Consider the following 22,708-nt stretch of genomic DNA (forward strand, 5'->3'; position numbering starts at 1 on the left):
TGGATTCTAATCAGGACACATGCCGGGATGAGCAACGTAAAGAAGTGTGGACGATAGAGAATGTTTCAGTGAGTAGCAGAGTGCAATATTAAAGCCATGTGATCCAAGAGAAGCTTTTCTCGTCACATGAAGTTAAAGGAGGCGAAGCAGGACTCGTCAGTGCCACATTTTGTGCTGCACAGAACCTTCTCTTGAAAAGGCAAAACACAAATTGAAAGATGAAGGAGATTCAAGTCATAGTTACAGGGTGAACCCCCCTCGCCGGGTCTCAGGACATCCGCCTCCGACAGACGCCGTCGTCATCGCCGTGCAGGCTCTGTCCTGAGTCGGCCTCAGTGCAGTGGAGATGACCGACCTTCGACCTGGCCCGGGGAAGAACCATCCCAAAACCTCTTTTCTGCCGTCTCCCGTGTCCTTCTTCAGCGGAGCGCTCCAGTCCTCCTCACAGCCTCGACCACCGGTCCTGTGTCTGAGTGTGCTGGGCGGTGTTCGGTGGACGGACTCCTCCAGCAGGTGGTCAGAGGGAGGAACACATTCTGCTAATATTCACTTGTTGGTGATGAATGGATCCACCGAAGGGACTTTTGAGAGGTGAAGAAGAAGGAGGGATGAACTGGTGTGAAACAGCACACATTACTTAAATGCCGAAAACTCCCCTGGGAAGGTAAAAAACAAAGGAGACAGAATTTTAGTGATGGATTGACGAGCATATGTCAGCAGTTATTCAGCTGGTTCTTGAAATAACCCAATAGACATTTTGAATTGTCAGGTTTGGACAAAACTTCTGAGATTCATGGCAAACTGAAGTGAACATGTAACATTCTGTCGTAAGCTTGGGACAAGAGACAGAGGACACCCTGGACAGATCTCAACTTCTATACATTTAAACCATCACACGGATATCAAATCATAAACACTTCAATAATCCGCCATTAAGTGACGCTAACCTGCTGTTGACCAATGGCGTTTGTGTTTCTGTCATGTGACGTGTGACTTACCTCCACAACTTTATCGACACCACAATAGAACAATTTAATTCGTACAAGTTTTATTTATTTATTTTTTAATTCACAAACATTTTAAACCTTGTACAATTACAATTAAGTGCAGCATCGTAGTATATCTCCATGAGGTGCATTATTATGGAGCCTCACATTTTGACCTTATTTTGAGCAGCATAATTCATTAATAAAGCTTTAAAGGAACTCTGTCGATTTATGAGAAAATGTATGTTATTCAAGTTTGCCTTATAGTCCCAAAAATATGGTACACTAGTTTATGTGAGTCATTTGTTAACTTAATTTAGTACCTGAAATGGGTCTACAAGAATAAATCATTTTGGTCTGGTAATTATTGGAAAGGCTTTGCTGTGATGGGATTAGTTTTTTTTTATTAAACGGATACAGAACAGTGGTTATATAGGGCAACTGCAAGTAACTAGTTACACATGCCTCGACTGCGTAGAAAGAATAGTGTGGTATCTAGAGACTAGGGGTGTCGATGTTTGCAGACACGCCTACAGTAAGAATCAGTTACGAACATGCTTCTCTGAACTGTGGGAGGAAAGTCGAGTGCAGAGACGCAAATAAAACCTACCATAGCCACCGGCCTGTATTGGGGTCTTGGGTGACGCGCAGGCATACAAGCTGAAGTCCTCCGTCTGGAAACCAGCTCTGTTTAACGACGGCTCCGAGGCGCTGCGGTGGATTTTGGGGAGCGAGCGAGCCAGCAGCTCGATGGACGCCAGGATCTCAAAAGAACAATGAGACTCACAATAAGTCTTACTTCCTTGAACTCCTTAAGGAGCTACTTTCTGTCACAACTATTGTGACATGGTCAACATCACTTTCAAAAATACTGATATAGCTTGAACAAGTGTGTGATCCCACCTGGGGGAAAAGGGGGCGCTCTTCTCTCTTCTTCTTCAGGCAGTCGGCCATCAGCCTCTTCATGGCCTTGGGACAGTTGCTGCGCACCTTGCTGAGGTCCGGCGACAGGTAACCTGGACCCACCATGAATATTATCTGCAGCAGAAACCGTTTCATTACATCTTTGAGAGGACTCTGCTTTATTATAGAAAAAGACTGGAGTGTGACGAACAAACATCTGACCTGGTCTCGGTTGTTGATGTTGGAGTAGGGCAGAGCTCCGGACATGAGCTCATACAGCACGATGCCGAAGGCGTAGACGTCGGACTGGAAGCTGTAGGGATTCTTGTCCTGCAGTCTGATGACCTCAGGAGCCTGAAAGAGCAGTCCTGTCAGGAGGGAGTTCAGGTGAGTCGCGAGGGGCAGCTTCACACTCACCATCCACAGGATAGACCCAGACAGCTGCTCAAACTGGTGTGAGCCGCTCCAGCGGGACTTCACTGTGGCCAGACCGAAGTCACCGATCTTTACCGTCAGGTCCTCGTGGAGGAAAATATCTGGAGGAGAAGTCGTCAAGGACACTTCCTGGGAAGAATGCTCTTCATTTCTGGAGAAAAGATATTCTTACAATTGTAATTCTTTTGTTAGACGTTTGATAAACCAAAGATTATTCAATAGTTATCCACAATCAAAATGGGACACCTGTCACTCAAGGAGCTAATGAGTGATAGGAATAACACGAGTTTCAATGCTTTTGATTTTTCTTTTAAAGTAGTTTCATGTAACTTTCAATAACTCCAGACTGGTTGATCTCTCTTAGGATACTGTTGCTCTTCAGATCCCGGTGGATGATTGATTTGGCGTGAAGATAACTGTTCAGGAAAAAACACAAAGCAACATAAGCGAGAAGCACAAACAACAACAAACAAGTGTAGCGACTCACTCCATGCCCTGAGCCGTCTGCCGGGCAATGTCGATGAGCTTGATCATCTCGAACTTGGTCTCCATGATGTGCAGGTGATGGTAGAGACTGGAGCCTTCGCACCACTGGGTGACGATGGCCAGCTGGGGCTTGGTGGTGTAGCCCATGAACAGCAATATGTTCACGTGACGCGTTTTCCTGTCGCACACAAACACAGATGTTTAAGTCCAAGGCAGAGGTCAAAGGTTCGAGTTAGTGACATGAGCTACCTGAGGACTCCCACTTCATTCTTGAAGGCTTGAAGCTGTTGAGGGGTGGGTGCCGTCACGTTCAACATCTTCACAGCAACATCGCCTGAAATTGAAGATTAATAAAATAAGCTGCTTGTTCTAATTCACATGTGTCACACATTCACGGGCAGGAGGGGCCAATACATGCTCGTGTTGATATGTTGACTGATAAAGATGACAGTAGTTAAGATGAGGAATAGAGATTATCAAAAATAAAAGCAAAATTGAGGATGATGAAAGGTTTGTTTGATTAAAATGTAAAAATAAAAAGATAATTCAGACATGATCCTAATCAGAGACATGCTTACTGTTAAATACAGCAAAATGTTAATATTAAAATAAAATAAAATAAAATCGTTTCCTGACTCCCATCGTATATATATGCAAAAAATACACACAAAAAAAGGGTGTGTCGTCCACGTTGTCTGGTACAACTTTTAGCCATCATGAAACATTTTGGCTAGAAAAAAACTCAATAAATTCACACTTTCCCATAATGCCCAGAGACAATTTCTCTTAATGAAGTTTCAACATAAAGCATGTTGAAGTAGAACCTCAATGTAAATCAGCTCTGATAGTCCCTGGTTCAAATTGTATTTCAATGCAAACAAAGGCCTTATCATTAGATTCTTGAATGTACTGTAGTACCTTTAAATACTTTTTAAGGATTCTAGGGAACCCTAGCAAATCTACATGTTGTTAGACCCACAACCTCAACTGCTAGAAGATTTGTGTGATTGAGTTTGACACCACTTCTCTATTGAGTCTGGTCGAACTATTTAAGCTCGTTTTTATCTTCCCTGTAACATGTTTACAAAGGACCAGGGATTAGTAAAGACACTCGCCACGATAATGATATAAATGGCAGTTACCAAACAGTGTTCGGTTTTGCTGCCATTTTCTTTCTGATTTTGTTTAAAATATATATATTAGGGATAAGGATGTAACGTTCCAAATGTATCCTATTAGTAACAATGTCATAAAAATCATTCACATTGGTATAAAACCTTAATAATCTCCATCCCTTATAAAAGAAACGTCATTAACACTAGTCTGTAGACTCTAGCAGCGTTAAACTAAACTATTTAGACCGACTCTTACCGTGCCACTTTCCCTTGAAGACCGTTCCAAATGAACCAGATCCTATCCTCTGACCCAGAGTGATCTGGCCCTCAGATATCTCCCAGTCGTTGCTGGAGTCCCTCCTCCCGAGAGTTTTCTGTTTCACGGCACATCACCATCACCTTCATCATCACCACAGCAACGTTCATCAAAGCACAAAGACGGTCTCTTACCATTTTATTGCGATCTTCAGACGAGGACGACGACTTGCGCTCTCTTTGTGGACACGGGGACTTCTGCGGGACCTTGACGTTGGTCAGAGAGCCGGGTAGAGATGCAGGAGGAGTGGCGGACAGACCTGTGGTGGTACCTGGACAGCAGGGGAAACAGAGAAAAAGCATTTGGAGCTTGAAAAAGTGAGTTAAGGCAGAAGAGGAGAGAAGAAGAAAGTTGACTTTAAAGAGTGCGTTTGCCGTTTGAATGTGCAGAAGAGGTCATGCAGTGGCAAATAATGTTTGTTACCCTATGATTTATTATTTTTTCATTTTACATCATGAATGAAACTCATTCGTACTTTGACTCTCAATTGTGAATACTTTCAAGAATGATTTATACAAGTTAAAAGCCTTAATAATTACAAATCTAAAACTAATTATTTTATTGACTTGCAGTCACGTTTATGCAATTCGATGAAAGAGGTCATATATATATAAATAAATAGCTCAGTTAGACTATTCTTATTTATAAGGCCAAATATTTTTTAATGGAGCTACACTGGTAAATGATACATGGACATTTTAAATACTACATTCATTATCAAAAGGCTTGACTTATCTAAGGAATCTCTTAAAAACAGCATCATTTATTTGCATATATTTACCATACAATGATGAAGAAAACGACTCTTTTGAAGTCTGTGTGTAACAAAAGTGCATCACAGTGTTTGAAACAGTAAGATTGAAGTGAATCCCACAACCATGAGAGAGAACATGTGAAAACATAAAGAGGGAAACACACACAGTGGACTTGACACAAGGTAAAGGGGCTGTTGTGCTGGGGTGGAGGTGTAGGTGAAGGAGGAAGAGGATGGGGGAAGAGAGGAAGAACACAGGAACACACAGAGGCCTAACTACCTCGGAAAACAGGCTCGGGCTCAAAATCAAAGACTATGTCATTGGGGTAGGAGTATAATGAGGAGTTTGAATGAAAATCCTTAACAGGTTATGGGCCCAGACAGCTTCGGTCACCGCTAGTGACTAATGACGGACAGAAGTGGCAGAGAATGAGAGCCACCTTGAAGATAAGTACCGGGCAAAGTTACGAGGAGCGTCGCGACGCAATACGCGAACGCTAGAGCTAAGAGCTAAGTGCTAACAAGCTAGCAGAAGAAAAGACCGCAAAACACGTGTAGAGATGACGGACAGAGGAGCCGCAGGGATGCTATCGCCGCAACTGTTTTTTGACGGAACAGATGATAAGCATGACCTTTGGGAAACGAGATTGCTTGGTCACTTGCATATCTTAAACCTGACAGAGACTATTTTGCATGAGCCCACGGATGCTAGTGAAGAGCAGTTAGCTCTAGACGGAAGGAAGAATGCTGACTGCTATGCCGAACTGATAAGACTGATAGATGATAAAAGTCTATCTCTAATCAGACATGACGCTGCTGATAAAGGCAGGGAGGCACTGAAGTTATTGAAAGAACATTATTCTGGAAAAAGCAAGCCAAGAATAATAAGTTTATACACATCGTTGACCAAGCTGCGGATGGCAGACAACGAAAGTGTCACAGGCTATATTATAAGAGCGGAAAATATTATCACTGCTTTGAGAAATGCAGGTGAAGCTATGAGTGATGGACTAATCATAGCCATGATACTTGGTGGACTACCGGACATGTTCAGGCCTCTAGCTGTCCATGTGACACAAAATGAAGACCAAGTTACATTCACAGACTTTAAGAGGAGGCTGAGAATCTATGAAGAAGCTGAAAAGATGAAAACGGCTGAATCAACGGACAATGTAATGAAAACACACATAAAACATAGCAAGCAAAATATGAATAAAGAATCCCTGTGCAAGAAAAAGGGAGATCAAGATGGTGCCAGAAAAGTTGCAGAGAAAGAGCAAGAAGGTGATGACGACCATCTCTTCATGGCGAAACATACAAAGACTGAGAGACCAGCTGACAACATAAAGATGAAAAGCATCATGGTGGATGGAGGAGCAACCTCTCACATCGTGAACGACATGAGCAAGTTTGTGAGTTTCGACGCCACATTTCAGCCAGAGACCCACGCAGTCGAGCTGGCAGATGGGACCGAGTGCAACGGAATCGCCCAACGCAGAGGGACCGCTGTGATTCATCTCCTGGACAGCACCGGACGACAACACAGAGCACAGCTTCGGCAAGCACTCTACATGCCAACGTACCCCCAAGACATCTTCTCAGTGGTGAGAGCAGCGAATGGAGGAGCAACAGTCAGGTTCAAGAAAAAGAACAGTCACATGATCACAAAAGATGGCAGCAGGTTTGACATTCATGAAAGTGGCAATTTGTATTATTTATCAACTGTTGAACAGAGTGTTGATAAATGTAAAGTGTCCCACGACATACAAACCTGGCATGAGATTATGGGTCATTGCAATTATGAAGATGTACAAAAATTACAAGGTGTTGTAAAAGGCATGGTGATAAATGGGAGTGTGGTCAGACCAACACAGACATGTGAAGTGTGTACGAAAGGAAAATTCACACAGAGTAGAAATAGGGAGCCAGACAGAAAAGCTACAAAACCATTACAGCTAGTCCACACTGATCTAGCAGGTCCAATGCGAACCCCGAGCATAGAGGGACACAGATACGCTCAATCTTTTACAGATGACTACTCAGGTACAATGTTTGTGTACTTCCTTAAAGCTAAAAGTGATGCAGTTCATGCCACAGAAAGATTCTTGGCAGACATAGCACCTTATGGTGAAGTCAAGTGCGTCCGTTCAGACAACGGCACTGAGTTTACAACTCAAGTTTTCCAAGAACTGTTGACCAAGAATAGGATAAGGCATGAAAAGTCAGCGCCCTGTTCGCCACACCAAAATGGCACAGCAGAGAGAGGTTGGCGAACTCTCTATGACATGGGCAGGTGTTTACTGTTAGAGAGTAACTTACCAGATAAACTATGGAACTATGCTGTACAGACAGCTGCTTACGTTAGAAACAGGTGCTACAGCAGACGCACAAGAAAAACTCCATATGAGATGTTTACAGGCGTGAAACCGGATGTTTCCAAACTGCAGAAGTTCGGGTCCATCTGTTTTGCCTACAAACAAGAGAAAGGGAAGTTGGATTCCAGGTGCCAGCAAGGTGTTTTTATAGGATATGATAAAAACAGCCCAGCTTATCTGGTGTACTATCCAGACACAGAAAAAGTCCAAAAGCACAGGTTAGTGAAATTCACAACCAAAACAGCAAATGAAAAAGAGACACAAACATCTGAAGCACACATTGAGTATTGTGATAGAGATGTACAGCCAAAAAGTCATGACAATGGAGAAATGGTTGATGAAAACAAAGAAAATGCATCAAGTCATGATAAGGAAAGTGATGTTTCGGAGACTGCTCCAAAACAGACTGAAGTGTCTCAGCAAGAAGACGATGCTGAGAGAACAAGGCGGAACCCAAAGAGGGAAAGAAAGAAACCAACTTACCTACAGGACTTTGAAACGGAAGAAAAGGTAGACAAACTACAAACATGTATTGACTTCTGTTACAGAGCAGTGTGTGACATTCCTCAGACTTACAAGGATGCCATTGCTTCAACCAACTCAAGGCAGTGGATCAATGCTATGAAGGAGGAGATGCAGTCACTGGAGGAAAATGAAACATTCAGCCTCACCCATCTTCCACCAGGCAAACGAGCAGTGGGGGGCAGATGGGTGTACGCACTCAAGAGTAACACTGATGGAACAGAAAAGTACAAAGCAAGATACGTAGCAAAAGGCTACAGTCAAAAACAAGGAACTGATTACGAAGAGACATTCTCACCTACTGCTGATATGACCAGTGTGAGGGTGATCATGCAGAAGGCAGCGCAGGAGAATCTGCTGCTGCATCAGATGGACGTTAAGACAGCATATTTACATGCACCTATTGATTTTGAACTTTACATTGAGCAACCAGATGGTTACGAGACATGGTCAGACACAGGTGAGAAACTGGTGTGTAAACTGCATAAGTCTCTCTATGGTCTCAAGCAGTCCGGAAGAAACTGGAATGCTATGTTACATGCATGTTTGATCAGAAATGATTTCACACAGAACCCTGCTGATCATAGTGTGTATACAAAAGAAAAACATGATGAAAAGGTAATCCTCATTATATGGGTTGATGATTTGATAATAGCAGCCAGCAATGAAAGTGTATTAACAAATGTGAAAACAATGCTAACTGAAAAGATCAAAATGAAAGATCTGGGAAGACTCAGACATTTTCTGGGAATAGACTTTGAGCAAACAGAAGGCCAAGTTGTTATGTCACAGAAAAGATATGTGAACAAAATACTGAAAAGATTTGAAATGGAAGACTGTAGGGCAAGAGAGACCCCATGTGAACCAAAACTTGACTATTCAGAAAATGCTGAAAAAATGACAAATTCAAGAAAGTACAGAGAGGCAGTGGGAAGTTTAATATATTTGTCCACATGCACTAGACCAGACATAAGTTTTGTGGTCAGTAAACTCTCACAGCATTTTGATGATCCAACTGAAGAACACTGGAGCACTGTAAAACATGTCTTTAGGTACCTTAAAGGTACAGCAGAACAAGGTTTATGCTTCAAAAGAAATGACACAAGTAAACTAGGTTTGAAAGTGTACAGTGATGCAGACTGGGCATCAGAGAGAGCAGACAGGCGCAGTATCTCAGGTTATTGTGTCAGTTTATGTGAAGGAAGCTCTCTAATTTGATGGAAATCAAGAAAACAACCAACGGTTGCACTTTCTACATGTGAAGCAGAATACATTGCCTTAGCATCAGCTATACAGGAATGTATATATTTGAAACAGCTACTTAAAGGAATGGACAAGTACCAGTATGCACAAACAAAAGTGTACGAAGACAACCAAGGTACTATTGCACTTGCCAAGAACCCTGTAAACAGGCAAAGATGTAAGCACATAGACATCAAGTATCATTTCATCAGGGAGATTGTAAACACTGGCAAGATACATCTGGAGTATTGTCCTACTGAGCAAATGCTTGCTGATGTAATGACAAAACCAGCAACTAAACTGAAACTGAAAAGGTTTGTCAAAGATATGTTTGGTACATAAAAGTACATACAATTTTGTGTTCTCGGGAAACCCATTAAGTGTATACATACATGTGTACCAATTGTTATTATAGTTACATATTTAACCAAGTAGCTGAGTGTGTAGAAGCTGTTGGATGAATCATTTTATCATATTTGGTTGTTCAAGCAAAGCAAACTACACAAAATTAAATGTATATGGTATTGTCTTTTTCAACATTCCATTTATATTCATATTCATTATTGGGTCTCACACAAACACACACACACACACACACACACACACACACACACACACACACACACACACACAAAAGACTAAGAGCACGCAGACGCGGAATGGTTGGAAAGAAAGCCACAGGATGTTTGGGAAATGTTGCGTGTTGATCTTCATAATAATAATAATAATCTCTATTTATATAGCGCCTTTATAGACCAGGGTCACAAAGCGCTTTGACAGCCATTCACACATACTGATGGGAGTAGGCTGCACCACATGGCACCGAATCTGCCATCAGGGTAAAGTGTCTTGCTCAGGGACACAACGACACAAGCTTGTCTGGAGCTGGGATTGAACCTGCAACCTTTTGGACTGCAGGCAACCACTCTACCATCTGAGCTATGACGCCCCTTATGACCTCCCTCCGACCTCGGTAAGCACTGATCACGAATCAGATCCTGTATAGAATCAACATTTGTGTTACTATTATTATAGATAAATAGTTTAAGGAAAGAATATACAACGTCGGATGAAATCATTTGAACATTCATCCATTTTTTTCAGATGCAGGCAGAACCTCTGACTACTTGGTTTCACATTCTTACATCAAAAATCAAGTCATTTATATCAACAACTGTTGCATCTCACATCAATGTTGACAGGCTCGATGGTGTTGATATGGACGTTGGGTGCGGACGACGAGCGGTCCCGCTGCCCAAACTGGTTACGGTGGTCTTCCTCATTGGGCCGGAAACTAGGTGGGATGGGTATGGACTTGGACGGGGACACAGTGGCGTGGCATATGGATCTGGAAAGGTTTGAAGCCATCAATAAGAGAGAGCACAGAGACGAACACGCAGAAAGGGAGAGAGCGGGGATTACCCTGTGGAGTCTGATGGGGGGAGTGAAGGACAGACTTCGGACACGGGGGTCGTCCCTTCTGAAGAAACTTCCTCCTGAGTGAAGGGGTGGTGCTCGAAGAACTTGGAAACTAGCAATGAGCTTGAACCACAAAAGAAAATGTTATTAAAATCAAGTTTAAATGAAGGTTTTTTACTGAATGTTATCCTGCTTATATATTAATCTATAACTGCACACATGTTTATAGATGCATCAGGTTAAAAACAATACTTTCTTTATATTAAATTGTTAATTATTTAGACGAGCTTAAACTGATCATGACCTCAGTGAAGAGTCAACACTTTAAATCACAGCTTAATTTAAGATTTTGTACAACTTCTCAAGTGACACAACTTACTGTAACTGGTCGTAGTTGACACACATAAGAGGAACCTCGGTGCTGCAGCGCTGGTGGAACTTGTACCCCCATGTCTGGCAGCGGAACCCCTGGAAAAGCAGCTTCCTGCAGAAGTCGCAGAAGGCCAGAGTGAAGAAAGTCTTCCTCACCTAAAACTGATCAACTTTAATGCCTAAACAATTTAGAGTCATGAAGATGGAGGAGAACTTAGGTCTGTATCTGATGTGCTGATAAAGTACAATTTATAGTAATAATACCTTTCATTCTTAGTCATTATTATTAATGATTTGAACTGATAAACATGTACAGATTCCAGTCAAGCTGCTTTTTTACTAAATAGATTCATATCATATAAAATATAAGGAATAAGTTACTAACACACATTGGACAGCAGGTGGCAGTGTCATTTCAGAGATTGCTTAAACGACATTATATTGTTTAGGTTTTATATGATACAACTTTTAAAATATATAATGGAATATAACAAAAAAAAGTGTACCTTGCTACAGACTTTTGTGTTTTTAGTATTAATATGGAACCTTGCAAACATAAGTGAAGTCAATCGCTCACACACGACTGACCACAATGCATCTGATTACAATAATTCAATAATGCTGTTTCACTTTCAAGGGCCACAAACATGTTTTCAATACAAAAATAAACCTTTACTTTGGGATACTTTTGTGTTTTTATGTGTGTAATTCATTGCTTCTTGGACAGATCCGTTTAGTCTGTCAATTTCAACAAAGACAAAGACATATGAGCTTCAGTCTTTACATTAAAATGAAAATACTTTTGTTTCTTTTTGTTAAAATTTAAAAAGACAATTACAGTAAAACTTTCCTTGATAGTTTATTGTCTTGAACACAACAACCACTCTGATCATATTCCTCTCAATACTGCACAAGGAAGTAAAGAAGGATCATCAATGACAGAGAACATATGAAGTGAATCATTATTCTCTGTCTGCTTCACACTCAGGAAGGAATATCACAACTCTTCATCATGGTTAGTGACACCAAACACTTTACAAACACATTTCTTAAGTTAAGAACTATAGAAACGATCCCTGAAAGTATAGTCTTAACTTAACTCTGCACCAACATCACACTCCATCCTCACACCAAACTACTAAAGTGATGGTTAATTAAAAACATTTTTCATTCATTAAATTGCAAGTATATGAGCAACAAAAGACTGTGTTTTAGAGTAAATACAAACATGAATGTAAAATGTATCTAAAAATGTAACTGACACTCCACAGTGACATTTACAGGAAGACTATACATTCATTAAAAAACACAATCAAGAAATACCTCATGAGAAGTGTTTGTTTATGAAACAAATTTAAAAAAGGTATTTGAATATTAATTTGGATTAAATTATATTTTACAAATAATTTTACTTTCTTTCTTTCTGAAATATTGTTCAAGTTATATTTTTGTCCATTTTTAGTGTCTGTATGAAAAAAAAATCCAACAGTTGATCTTTGTCTTTTGTTAAACTGCACTGCCAGTGAAGACATGTGACCATGTGATGTAGTTTCATTCTTTGACTGACAGCAGTTAAGACTATACTTTCAGGGATCATTTCTATAGTTCTTAACTTAAGAAATGTGTTTGTAAAGTGTTTGGTGTCACTAACCATGATGAAGAGTTGTGATATTCCTTCCTGAGTGTGAAGCAGACAGAGAATAATGATTCACTTCATATGTTCTCTGTCATTGATGATCCTTCTTTACTTCCTTGTGCAGTATTGAGAGGAATATGATCAGAGTGGTGATTGAATGTCAAAGTTAAACATAAACAATTGTCAGGAGCATCTGGGTGAACATCAATGTGATGTTGTGAAGAAGCTCTCAATAGAACCGGATAAATTTACTAAATAACCCCCACAAACAGAGACATTTCTAAATAATTCACATTTTAAACAAAGGGGTCAAGCATTCTTCCGTGATTTGGACCCGAAAGACGTGTTTCGAAGGACAGAGAAAACACCTGTAGCGGCGCAGACAACGAAGCTAGGAGCCAACATGGCCGACATGGATCTCATCCTGCAAGAACTGAGAGGGTTCTGACAGGAAAGTAAAACTCAATTTCAATCATTAAAAGAAGAGATGTCGGAGCTAAATACAAGGATGGAAGAGGCAGAGGGACGGATGGTGACGGCAGAAGAAAGGCTTCAGAACGTTGAGGAAGTTTATACGGAGATGCTAAAGCTACACGCGAGAGTCGAGGAGAAGATGGTGGACTTGGAAAGTCGATCTAGAAGAGAAAAGAAGAAAAGAATACGGATCTATGGCGTTCCGGAGGAGGCTGAGGAGTCATCCTCCATGATAACTTTTGTGGAGAACTTGCTTCGTGAAGGACTTGGGATGACAGAAAGCAGAGGAGCTGAGGATGGAGAGAGCGCACCGGTCCACTAGACCTCCATCATCGTCAAGTTTCTGAGTTTCTCAACGAAAGAGTCGATTCTTCCCAAGGTGTGGCAGAGCAGAGGATTCTCCTGGAAATCTAACCAAATAAACATGGATCAAGATTATCCTCCAGCCATCATCAAACAGCGGTGCGAGTATGCAGAGGTGCGCAAAGTCCTGAAGGAAAACCAAGTTCAATTTCAGACTCTCTTCACGGCCAGACTACGAGTGAAATACAAAGACGGAACCAGAACCTACGCTACAGTGGAGGAAGCAACGGAGGATCTGAGAAAATGGAGATACGACGTCACACTTGCATGTCAGTTCCTGAGACCCTCCTTTGAGAGTCACTCAAGTTGTTTATTAAGTTGAATGTAATATTGAGTTTGTTAGATTTTCTGGCTTTGTTTATTTGTTTTTGGTTTTTGAGGGGGGAGGGAGCATACCAGTTTTGTGAAATTGTTCAAAAAGGACACCAGTAATGGATAAAAGATCAATAAATATTGTTTTGTTCAATATTAACAGCGTACTCAACGCAGTTAAAAGGGCGAAGATATTGTCAAAACTTGAGAAAGATAAAATGCACATTGCTTTCTTACAAGAAACACATCTTGATGACATAGAACATGGTAAACTGAATAAATCAGGATTTAAACACGTCTATTATGCTTCTCACAGTTCAGGAAGAAGGAGGGGAGTGACAATCCTCATAAATAACACAGTCAATTACCAGCACATCTCAGAGTATAAAGATAATGAAGGTAGATTTATAACAATTACAGGTAAAGTTGAAGATGATTTGGTGAGTTTCTTTAACGTGTATGTTCCACCTGGGAGTGACTAGTCCTTCTTTAAACGTTTACTTGAAATAATGACAACAAAAAGCCAAGGGATGTTGATTTGTGGGGGCGACTTCAATCTTCCACTTAACCCCAAAATGGACTCATCTAATGGCAAGTCAGACACAAGAAAGATCAACAATAAGTTCAACAATATTATGGAAGAAGTGGGAATTATTGATACTTGGAGAGAGTTGAACTCAAAAAGTCGAGAATATACACATTACTCAGCAGCTCATAATGTTTACTCTCGTGATCTGTTGTTATCTGTGAAATAGGCCCTAGTAGTGTTTCTGACCACGGTCAGAAATCAGCTCAGGAGAACCAGGACAACAAAGGCCCCTGGACCAGACGGCATCGGTGGCAAAGTACTCAGGACGTGCTCTGACCAGTTAAGTGAAATTGTTGGACTTCTGTTCAACATGAGCTTGACCCTGGGAAGAGTTCCACTACTGTGGAAGACGTCCTGTGTGGTACCGGTGCCGAAGACTCAGCACCCTAAGGATCCCAGCTGCTACAGACCTGTGGCCTTGACATCCCACCTTATGAAGGCTCTGGAGCGGCTGGTCCTTAGTTACCTGAGTCCTCTGGTGCGCTCCTCCATGGATCCGTTGCAGTTTGCCTACCAACCTGACATCGGCGTGGAGGACGCCATCATCTTCCTTCTCCACCGAGCACTTTCTCACCTGGAGTCGCCTGGAAGCACTGTGAGGATCCTTTTCCTGGATCTAAGCAGTGCTTTCAATACCATCAGGTCAAACATCCTGAGGGACAAGCTGGAGCTGTCTGGAGCGGACACTCACCTCTCGACACCGTTTGGTGTCCGGGGGCCACTCCTGAAGTCATTCTATGACTCAATAGTGGCCTCTGCCATCTTCAACGGTGTGGTCTGCTGGGGGAGCAGCATGACAGCAAAGGATAGGGCTAAACTGGACAGCCTTATTAAGAAGGCCGGTTACGTCCTAGGGCGCCCCCTGGATCCTGTGGAGGAAGTGACTGGAGGGAGGATACGGAGCAAGCTGGGCTCCATGAGGAGGAACTTGTCTCACCCTCTCCAGCACACACTGAGGGCATTGAGGAGCTCCATCAGTGATAGGATGCTCCATCCCAGGTGTGTGAGGGAGAGGTACCGCAGGTCCTTCCTCCTGCTGCCATCAGACTCCACAACAAGAACACACCAAGATAACTATTTAACCGCACCTCTTGTTATTTATGTAAATATGATTGTATATATATTATATAGCGCAGATGTATTTCTTATTCTATTTAGATTTTCTTTCTCGTTTTTATTTCTGGGTGTTTTTATTTCTCTTGCTGTTGTTAAACCGAATTTCCCCTCGCGGGACTAATAAAGGTTTTCTGATTCTGATTCTGATTCTGGTCCTGTCTATATATATGGGATGCTCTAAACAAAGGCTGTGTTGAGGAGTAAAATAATTTCTATCTTTTCATAGGAGAAGAAACTCAGACTCAACAAGAACTTATGGAATTAGAAGACAAACTGAGGACAACTCAAATGAAACACTCTCAGTCCTTAGATGATGACACTCAATTGAAAGTTCAAAAACTAAGAAAAGAAATAGATCAAATAAATACACATGAAATACAAAAAAAACTACTTTTCACCAAGCAAAAATACTACGAGGCTGGTGGAAAATCTATGAGCCTCCTGTCCTACAAATTGAGAAAACAGCAAGCTGACCGGTCTATACACAAAATCAGAGACCCCACAACTAAAAAAGTGGAAACTAATCAACAAAACATTCAGAAATGTTTCTTAAAATGTTATGAAAAGCTCTATTCTCAACCTCAAACAGCTAATGTCCACCAGATTGACAAATTATTATCCCATATTGAGCTTCTAATGGTTAACAATGAACAAAACTAAAAATTAACATAAAAAATGAACTTTGATCAGCAATTAAAAGATTAAAAGGAGGGAAATCCCCCTGAACAGATGGATTTACCTCCGAGTGGTGCAAAATAATGCAAGATCAACTAACTTCTACACTCCTGAGAACATTTAACTGGGTTTTAGAACATAAAGTTGTACCTCATGGAGCGAGGCGATCATATCTGTCATTCCCAAAGAAGGGAAAGATAATATGTAATCTGGGAATTACTGTCCAGTGAGCGTTTTGAACATTAATCATAAACTGTCCACCTCCATACTAACAAGAAGAATTGAACCAATCTTACCTAAATTAATTCATGAGGACCAGACAGGCTTTGTTGGAAATAGACAAACTCAAGATAGCATCAGGAGAGCATTACACATTATAAGACAAGCTGGGAATCAAAACTTGGAAACGCTGTTACTGAGTCTGGACGCAGAAAAGGCGTTCGACTCAGTAAGTTGGTCATTTTTATATTAAGTTTTAGCAAAAATTGGATTTCATGATACTATAATTGATACTTTTGCAGCATTGTACAAAACACCAATGGCTCGAATTAAATGAATTGAGATTTAACAAAATCATTTGTTCTGAAGAGAGGAAACTGACAGGGGTGTTGTGCGTCACTATTGTTTGCCATTTTCATAGAACCTCTGGGTCAATGGATAAGGCAGAGGACAGAAATCCAAGGAGTCATGATGTCCACGGGGGAGCAAAAGCTTGCGTTGTTTGCTGATGATTTATTGTTGACCATAACACAACCTTCTCAGACACAAGTGATGGAGATGCTAAAAGAATACGGTTTACTATCAGGCTACAAAATTAATATTGATAAAATCAAGTTCTAACACTGAACTATGACCCACCATGAAAAATCAGGAATATGTATAACTGGAAATGGGATGCAAAATTCGAATATTTAGGGGTGTCACTACCTAGAGACTTGCTGAGACTGTATGACATCAACTATGGACCTTTGAGTGAAAGAATTAAGTTGGATTTACAAAGATGGGCAACTATACCATATTTAAATCTTCACTCAAGGATAGACTCCATCAGGATGAATATTCTGCCACGAATATTATATCATTTTCAATGTCTCCTGGTCAAAATTCCACCAAAACAATTTATAGAATGGGACAGATTAATTTCAAGATTTATGTGGGAGGAGAACAAACCCAGGGTCAGATATAAAACACTGCAATTAAGTAAAGAGAAGGGAGGTATGGGCCTGCCCTGCCTTCAACATTATTACCATGCAGCACAGTTGAGGCCCTTAATCTGTCTCTGTTCAAGATCTTACACTGCAGGTTGGAAGAACTTGGAAGGTTCTAGCGTAAATGGTGTTCCATTGATTGCTCTCATAGCAGAGAACAAGCTACAGGATGAAATGAAGGTTGCAGATCATACTTTTACTACTTACTCCTTTTTTACTACTATACTTTTTAAGGATTTTCCTAAAATCTTGGCAAGAATTGGTCAAGTCCTGCCACCTAGGGCTTCCCCGAGGATCTTGAGGTGGTGTGCTTTTGACTCCGATTTTGTGCCCAATAAAAGGGACGGCAGATTTAAGACTTGGATCTCAAAAGGTTTAACTGATTATCAATCATTTATTCACAAAGGGAATTTTCAGAGTTTTGAAAACCTTAAGAAAAAGAGGATTTTTACAGATACTTACAAGTCAGAAATTATTTTAATCAAAATTTGAAAAAGCCAATTGATGCATGTGGACAAGGATTACTAGAGATTTTCATTTCATTATTGGAGGCAAATAATAGCAATAAAATAGTATCTAAATTGTACAAAGGAATTCGACAATCTAAACAAGAGAACACAGGATATATAAAGCAGCGATGGGAAAAAGATGGAGATATATCAATCACAAATGAGAGCTGGGAAAAAAATGTATCATCTACAATGGTTTTCAACAAGATCAAATACATGGCGGGAGTTCTGTTGGAAGAATATTATTCCATTTTTTATCACACCCATTCAAAAATACACATGGGCACGGATGAAGCATGTTGGAGACTTTGCGGGTATAATGGAGCAAATCACTGGCATGTGTTTTGGAGCTGCAGTGGAATCAAAGCTTTTTGGACAGAGATCCACAGCCATTTAAACAACATTTTTGGTGTGAATCTTCCCTGTAAAGGTGAAAACATGTACCTGGGTGACTAACCAATAGAAAACTGTAATAATGGAGACAAGAAATTGCTTTTCATATTGTTGGCAGCAAGTAAAAAATGTATCACGAGGAAGTGGTTACAAGTTGAACCACCCACGACAGAACTGGATAGACATCGTTTACGACATCTATAAGATGGAGAAGTTTTCCTTTGCACTCCAAACAGATATGAACAAGTTCTACAAGATATGGACCAAATGGACAGAATATGTCAAACCAATTAGAAGCAATTTAATTAAAGGAAATATGTCATTTTATTTTCCATATTTGCCCTGCTTCAATGCATTTATTGATTTTCTTTTTCTAACTCTTGAAAAATATAAGTATTTTGTAAAGTAACTAGTTTGATGGGTATGTTCCCTGGGGTGTGTTTTTTTTAAATATATTTTATTTTATTATTATTTCGCATTTCTTCATATATTTCATCTTTCTTTTCCACTCAATACTTTATACTTGAATGTACCATTTTGTTCTGAAAAATTAAAAAAAAGAAAAATCCATTAGTATCGGTGGATCCAGATGGTAATGCACAACAAACTCCAACAACAACAAAACCTCATAGGCAAAGATTAGAAGAAAAAGTTCAAGTTAACACTTTATTTCTTTAAAAAAGTTTAAAATCAATCATTGTGGACAACTTGTGTTATAGTAGCTCTATTTTACAAAGTATTTCAGCACCAACTGTATTTAAATTGATGTCATGTCATTTCCCAACTTTGAATGAACGACTTTAGAATGACCTTCAGTGGAGAAACAACACAAACTTTCACCAAGGAAGGTCACATTACTTCTTCCCAAGTATTTTATTTAAACAGAAGAACTTTGATGTTTCTTTAGCTGGAGTCGAACCCACAACTGGATCACAACCACCAGAACAATTGTACTGAAAGCAAGAGTGTTCTGAACTTGACAATCCTTGAGCAGTTCTATCTAGATTACATTTGAAATGGTGTCTCAAAGCATTTGTTTCGTTTCTCGACAATCGATTAAATGATTTGTTCCAAAAATTGATTTTTTTTTTACTCATGAATTGAGCAGAGTGCAGGAGCAGAAAATTCAAATGCCAAACAATTCATATACAAGGGCCTTAAAAGATCTCCATGATCCAGAACATCACTAGAACTAAATGATAAAAGTTGAATGCAAACTTTTTTATTTATTCAGATTAAGACCCTGTAAATATTTAGAATTGGTTTAATCTTCAATCAACATGTTCATTTAAATTACAAGGTAAAGCTCTGTCTAAATACAGCAGTGATACAGGAGGGATTGATTTTGTCTTGACCTTTATTTTTCATTGTTTTATGTGTTTTTTTTGTTTCTATATGTACACTCTGTTGTTGTTGTTTCTTTGGTATTGCAATAGATTATTTTTCTGAATTTACTGTCTCTTGAAAAAAAAAGAAAAAAAAAGAGCATATACGTAACATTGCTGTGTCTGCATATTTACATAGTTGCCTTTACATCAGACCAACATTGCCTGGAATGCCTGTATTGCATACTTGTGCTCGATACAAATATTTTAAATTTAAAAAGTAATATCACGCTCCTCAAGAATTTATCAGCAGGATTCTACATACATAGAACACATTTAATACTTGATGGTCAGACAAAACTGAGTTCTGAGGAGAGACATTTGTTGTTTTAACTTCAGGTCTGTTTGCTAGAACAAGATCTAAGGTGTGGTTGAAACAGTGAGTCAGGGCCAAGAGATCCATAAAATCCTCCTATAGAGAGTGTCACATGTCTTTGTAGAACCATGGAAACAAAAATAACCTGTTGATTTTGAAACCGTGTGAAACGTACAAAGTATGTTTGTCTCATATATGGGCAATAAAATCAACCGCTATCAGTGAAAAAATGATAATGCAGAGAATAATGATTCACTTCATATGTTCACTGTCATTGATGATCAGCGCTATATAAATACAAATTACTTACTTCTTTACTTCCTTTAGGAGTATTGAGAGGAGGAATACGATCAGAGTGGTTGTTTGTTCTGCTAAATGGTAAAAGCAATTTAGTTCAGGTGAAATACTAATTTTCTACTCAGCCTCATGTTGTTCAACAGTTGTGATTCATTTTAGAATAATGGGTTCCTTTTCAGAGTTATAGTAAAAAAAATGATGTTCATTTTAAAGAAGCAAATGACGCTCAATGGTCTTTGTCCACATCTTGTTCCAAAATGACAAACTTAAAATATCCAAATACTAGTGATGGTCTGGTGAAGCTTCATGAAACAGTGTCTTTTCATTTTTCCAGAACAATTGTTGTCGTCAAGGCTTCAGTACAAGAGAGATGTTACAGACGAGCACCACAGAGGTTTGGATATTTTTTAATATCAATTTCAACAAAGACAAAAAGACCTACAAACTATAGTCTTTACATTAATATGAAAATACATTTTTATTTTTGTTAAAAGTTATAAAGAATTACATTAAAAATGTCGCTTAATAGTATATTGTCTTGAACACAACAACCACTCTGATCATATTCCTCTCAATACTGCACAAGGAAGTAAAGAAGGATCATCAATGACAGAGAACATATGAAGTGAATCATTATTCTCTGTCTGCTTCACACTCAGGAAGGAATATCACAACTCTTCATCATGGTTAGTGACACCAAACACTTTACAAACACATTTCTTAAGTTAAGAACTATAGAAATGATCCCTGAAAGTATAGTCTTAACTTAACTCTGCACCAACATCACACTCCATCCTCACACCAAACCATTACAGTGACGGATGCATAGTTTTTGAATTTTAAAATGTTACTGTCATTCATTTGATTGCAAAGAGATGAGACTAGAAAACATAATTGTAGTTTCATAGTTTATACACAACATGTATTCAAAATCACTACGTTCAATTCCATAATTCATCTAAACTGTGATTATTGATCACCATGACATTAAAACAACTATATCAGGTTATTTTATTATGCATTACAAACAATTGTAAACATTAAACAATATAGTTTAATACAAGGGAAAATACATTTGAACAAGAGTTGTGTTTGATGTTAAAATGAAAACGTTTTTTCAATTATTAACATTCTGACTTAGGTGAGCGACTCACAGCTAGGGGGCGATCTAGGTGGATTGTTGTGGTGTCCTCTTCCACGCTGCAAACAGAAAGCAGTTGAGTGCAGTGAGGGCGTGACACACAAGTCTCATAGAGGCACACCTGACTGGTGCAGGTGCTCGGGGGGCGGAGTCAAACATCCACACTGGGCGTCTCACCACACCTGTCCAAATGTGTCGTCAGTGTTGCACATTTGAGCTCTGGCGGGATCTAAGATGGCGGCACAGGTGTGGCGTGAGATCGGCGTCTCATGGTTGTGTAACCTGATGAAGTTTGACTTGAGAGAAGCAGGTCAGAGAGCAAACCTCCACAAACACATTCAGCCGACTCAGCAGGAAACTTTGAATCAAGTTTCTACATGTGAATTGTCGGCACAAGCTCTTCTGGATTTTTCTTCTACACAAAAGTGGACACAACTTATGTGCACCTGTTCAGCACAAGACGAGTTGATCAAAGCAATACAGTCATATTTAGGACATGAGTTGATCAGGAAACAGAAGGAGAGGTCAGAGATGTTGACCTTTCATAACAGCTGCACAAATGGATTCTTTCTGAGCCTCCACTGACCCTCAATGACAAGTGACTTTACTGAACATTTGGAGTCCAAACACATGTGGACGTTTTCTGTCCATTTATTTGAAGATCAAAACACACAAGAAATGAAGCAGCAGTTCAACTATGTTTGACAAGATTCTTCACCTCTGACATCACAACTGACGCTTCATTAACTAGTGTCTACACACCAGGAAGAAAACACAAACTATTACATGAACACAAAACTGTCTGTGCGTGTACTTGTGTGTGTGTGTGTGTGTGTGTGTGCGTGTGTGTGTGTGTCTACACATTCATAAATTTGTCACTGTGTGTCTGATTTTTTTTCCATTTTGGTTTTTGCATGTTTGTACTTCTGTTTGTTATTTGATGTGTAAATACATGTGTTTGTTATCTTTTTATTTGTGTGTGCGCCTATTTTCAGGTTTGTTCAACTGTTTCCGTGAGTGTGTTTGGGTATGTGTACCTGATTTTGTGTGTCAGTACCTGTTTTTAGACTCTGTTTGTCTGTATATATTTTCCGTGTGTGTATCATTTTGTCTACAGAGACATGTGTGTGTGCGTTAGTTATTGTGTGTTAGTGCTTTTGTTGCGCCAGAGAAGCATGTGTTTAAGTATTTATGTGTGTGCATTTCTGTGTAGTAGTAAAGCACATGTGTGTGTGTTTGTCATTGTGTGAGATTGCTTTTTTGTGTGTGTGCGTGTTTGTGCATTTTTTGCTTTGGTAAAGCATGCGTGTGTGTGTTTGCAGTTGTTTGTGAGTGCATTTTTGTGTGTCAGAGATGCATGTGTGTGCAT

At 39.7% G+C, this 22,708-nt stretch overlaps 1 protein-coding gene and 3 non-coding genes across 4 annotated transcripts; 1 reads left to right on the top strand and 3 right to left on the bottom strand.

Annotated features, from left to right (window-relative positions):
- Positions 1–633: 633 nt before the first annotated feature.
- On the bottom strand, positions 634–12,975 carry LOC148074847 (serine/threonine-protein kinase B-raf-like). The gene is made up of 17 exons (XM_087796135.1): positions 12,946–12,975; positions 10,933–11,081; positions 10,557–10,676; positions 10,323–10,482; positions 10,090–10,132; positions 6,817–6,854; positions 5,276–5,354; positions 4,376–4,512; positions 4,182–4,299; positions 3,060–3,144; positions 2,812–2,988; positions 2,694–2,740; positions 2,307–2,425; positions 2,112–2,243; positions 1,890–2,024; positions 1,597–1,750; positions 634–656 (listed from the first exon to the last, which is right to left on the bottom strand). The coding sequence occupies exons 1-17, from the start codon at positions 12,973–12,975 to the stop codon at positions 634–636; spliced, it is 1,746 nt and encodes a 581-aa protein (XP_087652261.1).
- On the bottom strand, positions 11,805–12,017 carry LOC148074848 (small nucleolar RNA U3). Its single transcript, XR_015711989.1, has one exon. It is a non-coding gene; the product is annotated as a small nucleolar RNA U3 (small nucleolar RNA).
- LOC148074849 (small nucleolar RNA U3) lies at positions 12,500–12,712 on the top strand. The gene has a single exon (XR_015711893.1). It is a non-coding gene; the product is annotated as a small nucleolar RNA U3 (small nucleolar RNA).
- A 7,773-nt stretch (positions 12,976–20,748) lies between the features above and the next one.
- On the bottom strand, positions 20,749–20,961 carry LOC148074850 (small nucleolar RNA U3). Its single transcript, XR_015711894.1, has one exon. It is a non-coding gene; the product is annotated as a small nucleolar RNA U3 (small nucleolar RNA).
- Between the last annotated feature and the right edge of the window lie 1,747 nt (positions 20,962–22,708).

Source organism: Callionymus lyra, chromosome 7 (genome assembly GCF_982586985.1).
Source record: "Callionymus lyra chromosome 7, fCalLyr1.hap1.1, whole genome shotgun sequence".
NCBI lineage: Eukaryota > Metazoa > Chordata > Actinopteri > Syngnathiformes > Callionymidae > Callionymus > Callionymus lyra.

Bases quoted from the DNA above. Each gene is read 5' to 3' on its own strand.
- LOC148074847 (XM_087796135.1), bottom strand. From the start codon at position 12,975: ATGTCGGCCATGTTGGCTCCTAGCTTCGTT. The intron at 10,133-10,322 runs GTGAGATGCAAC...GATTCTATACAG, and splicing joins TCGAGCCTGTCAACATTGAT to GATCTGATTCGTGATCAGTG. The intron at 4,513-5,275 runs GTAGTTAGGCCT...CCTGCTGTCCAG, and splicing joins GCCCGAGCCTGTTTTCCGAG to GTACCACCACAGGTCTGTCC.